General features: G+C 54.8%; 1 protein-coding gene across 1 annotated transcript in view; it reads left to right on the top strand.

The window, feature by feature from the left end:
- The window catches only part of LOC104622076 (non-lysosomal glucosylceramidase-like), a gene marked incomplete at both ends in the record, with an annotated part of 8,808 nt that extends 5,604 nt beyond the window's left edge, over positions 1 to 3,204 (top strand). The window contains 9 exon segments of the mRNA XM_010288737.1: positions 42 to 167; positions 271 to 412; positions 415 to 472; positions 809 to 913; positions 1,566 to 1,673; positions 2,069 to 2,220; positions 2,373 to 2,479; positions 2,634 to 2,776; positions 3,089 to 3,204. Coding sequence (XP_010287039.1) covers positions 42 to 167; positions 271 to 412; positions 415 to 472; positions 809 to 913; positions 1,566 to 1,673; positions 2,069 to 2,220; positions 2,373 to 2,479; positions 2,634 to 2,776; positions 3,089 to 3,204 — 1,057 coding nt within the window.
- Positions 3,205 to 4,344: the final 1,140 nt, after the last annotated feature.

Raw genomic sequence — 4,344 nt, 5'->3', positions numbered from 1 at the left:
AGCCTGAGCCACAGCGTACTCACCAAACCCCTGCTCAGCAGGCGGTACACCCGTTTTTTTGGCAGCGGAGGTGATGCCGCTCCTGCCCTGTCGCATCATGCCCTGACACATTATGAGGAGTGGGAGAGGAAGATTGAAGCATGGCAGAAGCCCATCCTGGAGAACAGGTAGGGAAGATGGGAGCAACCTTCTCGGTGGCCTTCTGGGGCTGGTCAGAGCAGGAGCATCACCACCTCGGCCGCTGTGGTTGAGTTTGCCTCTTGCCTGCAGCCAGCTGCCTTCCTGGTACAAGTCGGCCCTCTTCAATGAGCTGTACTTCGTGACGGATGGGGGGACCATCTGGGTGGAGCTGCCCCCGGACTGCTGTGCCGAGGACCTGCAGGGGCCGGCGGGGGCTGTTTTTCGGCGGGGGCTGGCCTCTCCCACCTCCTCCCTGTCCTGCGGGAGTACGGAAGGTTTGCTTATTTGGAAGGTAACTTGCAGGGATGTGATGGACGCTCCCAACTCAACCCTTCCCCTGCTGTCACCAGGTGTTTCTGACTTGCTGGGGGGATCCCTGATGGGTAGGGAGCAGCTCTTTTTCCAGCAAAACCCCTTGCAGGACCAAGGCCTGTAGGATATGGCATGAGGTCTTCTCCAGACCACTGGATGCTATATGTAGAGAATAAAATCCAATTCTAAATGGGAGCCCCTGCCTCTGCTGGGAAAGAGCCCAGTCTCCTGGGCCATGTGGGAGGGAGGACCTGCCCCTCTTTTCCCCTCCCTGTGGCAGGTCTCCCATCCCTCACCATCTCCCCGGTCCTTCCAGGCCAGGAGTACCGGATGTACAACACCTATGATGTTCACTTCTACGCCTCCTTTGCTCTCGTCATGCTGTGGCCCAAGCGGCAGATCAGCTTGCAGTATGACATTGGTGAGTGACCCAGGAGACCCTGGCGTGATGCCTGCTGACACCTTCACCTAGGGAAGAGGTGGAGGATTTGGGACAGCATCTGCTGTAGAAATCTGTGCTGTGGAGCCAGCATCCCCTTCCAGCTCCTGTAGTGGGCCCAGGACTTGCAAACCCCCAGTGTTGCTGCTTCTCCTCTGCCCAGCACGGAGATGCCTTCTGGCCACACTGGGGGTGCACAGCTGGCTCTGCCTGCTCTGGAGGAGTCCCTGGTCTTGCCAGCACTCTCAGTGCCCCTAGCAGAGGAAAAGCATGGAGTTGTTTGCAGACCCAGATGCTTTGAGTGGGCTTGGAGGCTACTTGGTGGTGGCCCGACCAGTAGTGGAGCACAGCCCTTTGCTGGGCTGCAGGAAGGCTGAGCCCACTGGTGTTCCCTTGCAGCCCAGGGTGCTGCCACCTTGTTTAAGGGGGTGGTGACAGTTGCATGTCCCCTGCCGAGGGGAGACTGAGAGCAGCCTGGTGTCCCCTCAGACCTTTGCAGAGGGCTGTGATCTTGCAGCCAGATCCCCAAGGGGCAGCCTGGTGTGCTGGTGCTGGTGGCCCGGCCCGTGCTTGGAGGTAGCTGCTGTGGTGGCTGCTGCCGTTCTAATGTTCTCTTGCTCCGTGTCCTCTCCAGCTGTCACAGTGGTGAACGAGGATGTCCAGCCCCGGCAGTACCTGATGTGTGGTCAGACAGCCCAGGTGAAGCTGAAGAACGTGGTGCCTCATGATGTTGGGGACCCAGGTGAGGGGTCTTGGCCGGGCCTGCTGTGGGGGCAGAGGGGGTGAGGGCTGCTCACACAACCTTCTCAGGGTAGCTGACTCCCAAGCTGTGGGAAACACATATGTGGGAAAGACATATGTGCATGGACATTTTCATTCAAACAAACAGTGTTTGTTTTCTGGGAATGAAAAGCTTGGATGGTTTGAGGTGGTGATGAAGACCATGCTGCATGGAGCTTGTACAAGGGAGATGGCGGGAAGCTGAGCAGTAGCAGGATGGCTGCTCATGCTGGAGGTGGCATAGGGTGCACCGAGTTAGTGCTGTTTGATCACAACACCCTTGGGACCTTGCGCCTGGGTAGGAGCGGGGTTGTTCGTTGCTTGCTGCCCTGCTGTACCCACTCCGTCCTTGCTTAGGTGACGAGCCGTGGCAGCGTGTCAATGCCTACCTGATGCACGACACGGCCGACTGGAAGGACCTCAACCTGAAGTTTGTGCTGCAGGTGTACCGCGACTACGACCTGACACATGACTCCCTGTACTTGCGGGACATGTGGCCAGTTTGCCAGGTACTGGGAGGAGATCAGACCATGGGGCATCCCCGCCTTCTCGCTTCCCTTGGGAGCTGTGTGACATCCCAAGACGATAGACGCTCCTGAGCAGAGTGTGATGGGTGGCCAGAATGCAGGGGCTGTGTGACCATTTCCTGCCTCTCCCGCAGGCTGTGATGGAGTCAGAGTTGAAGTTTGATACAGATAACGATGGGCTCATCGAAAATGGTGGCTTTGCTGACCAGACATATGATGCGTGGGTGGTAAATGGAGCCAGGTGAGCAAGAGAGGCAGATGGGGGTTGGAGATGGGGAGCATGGCGTGGGGAGGTAGCTCAGAGCTGGGACCATGGTCCCCATCTCTTGTGGGAGCTCCGTGCCACCTGTGGGGTGTCCCACATTGCTGACGCTGCTCTCCTTCTGCTCCGGCAGCGCGTACTGCGGCGGGCTGTGGCTGGCAGCCGTCTGCATGATGTGCAAGATGGCAGAGGTACTCGGGGACGTCGAGATCCAGCAGAAATACACCGACATCCTGAAAAAGGGCAAGGAGGCGTTTGAGAGGATGCTCTGGAATGGTGGGTGCTTGCCGGTGGGGAACCATGCTTGGCTGACCGTGTGCCCTTGGGAGGGAGATGGCTGCTCCTTGGGTTGCAGAGCCTTGCAGGAGATGGGGGAAGGAGGGGAGATGCCATCCCTCCAAGTGGAGGGGAAGGAGCAGGTACCAGGGAGGGAACAGAAAAGGTATGGTGGTTTGGGAAAGGTAAGAGAGGAGAGCCTTTTGGAAAAAGCTACTGTACTCCTGCCTCACAGGGTGGGGTGTAGGGGCAGCACATGTGAGCTGGGGTCCTAAACTATGGATTTAAAACGGTTTCCTACCTCTTTTCCAGGAAAATACTACAACTATGACAGCAGTGGGAGCGACACCTCCAGCAGCATCATGTCAGACCAGTGTGCTGGGCAGTGGTTTCTTGGGGCTTGTGGTCTGGACCAAGGGCAGTTTGAGGTAAGAGAAGGGGCAGCCTGGTGCAGGGTGGGGTGAGATGGGACCTGTGCCTGGAGGAGCAGCAGGGCTGGCATGTGGCATGGATTAAGTGTTAGGGGCTGGTGCAGGGTCTCTAGCCTGCTCCCCTGCAGTGGTGTGTGCTCAGGTGGAGGCGGTTGGATGCATATTGGTGCAACCCACCTTAACCCAAAATCTGCTCATGAAGAGGCCATGCAGCAGGGGTGTGTAACTGCAGTCAGCTCTGGCACACTTGGAGGAGGGTCCCACTGGGGTTTGCTGTTAGCAAAAACCTGTTTAAAAACAGGAGCAAAAAGTGTATGAAACTTTCCACATGTTATTTGCTGCCCAGTTTAAAGTCATAAATGAATATGTGAGGGAACTAAGGCTTATTTGAGGCCCTGAAGTCTGTCACAAGAGAAGAACTGGCTGAAGACTCCTCTTGTCTGATGGGATGATAAGAACAGCTGCTGCTGGTGCAATACCCAGAATGTGTCTGGGAAGTGGAGAGCCATCGTATGGATTATTTATGACCCATATGTTGTCCCAGAAGTATGTATACCTGGTGTGCAACATGCCAATATACACACAGAGTTGAGGTATGTTGTTACCACGTATCTGCGCGGATACGGGTGCTAGGTGGTATTCCACAAAGCTAGCGCGCCACACCGAGGAATTACCACATATTTATTCCGTTACACGATCAGTGAAAACAACAGAGAACCCTCCCAAGTTTACATTCATTGGCTAATAATTACCACACTGCTTATTATTGGTTACGCATATTCAAATTGGCGCACATGCTCCTAGAAGGGGAAGGGGGGGAAATTTGCATAGTCCCTCAATTGAGTCGGTGGTCACCATCTCCCACCTTTACCTTTAGCCCAGTTACTGTGGGTTCTGCTGACTTCACCACAGTTACATTTTTTTCAAGAGTGCAGGAACAGCTAAGTCTTCATGGTTTACTGCTTAGGTACAAATACTTTTTTATCTTCTTGACCACCAGATCCAGTTTCATTAATCTTTATGATTGTGTTAACTCCTGCTGATCTGCGCACTAGAATCTTCCATGTGTCTCAGATCATTTTCCCCGCTTTGAGACTGAGATCTTTTCTTATAATTCTCGTATGTCTTACTATTTCT

The sequence above is a fragment of the Phaethon lepturus genome, unplaced genomic scaffold, assembly GCF_000687285.1.
Source record: "Phaethon lepturus isolate BGI_N335 unplaced genomic scaffold, ASM68728v1 scaffold21126, whole genome shotgun sequence".
NCBI classification, from domain to species: Eukaryota; Metazoa; Chordata; class Aves; order Phaethontiformes; family Phaethontidae; genus Phaethon; species Phaethon lepturus.
This window is presented reverse-complemented; position numbering and strand designations above follow the sequence as displayed.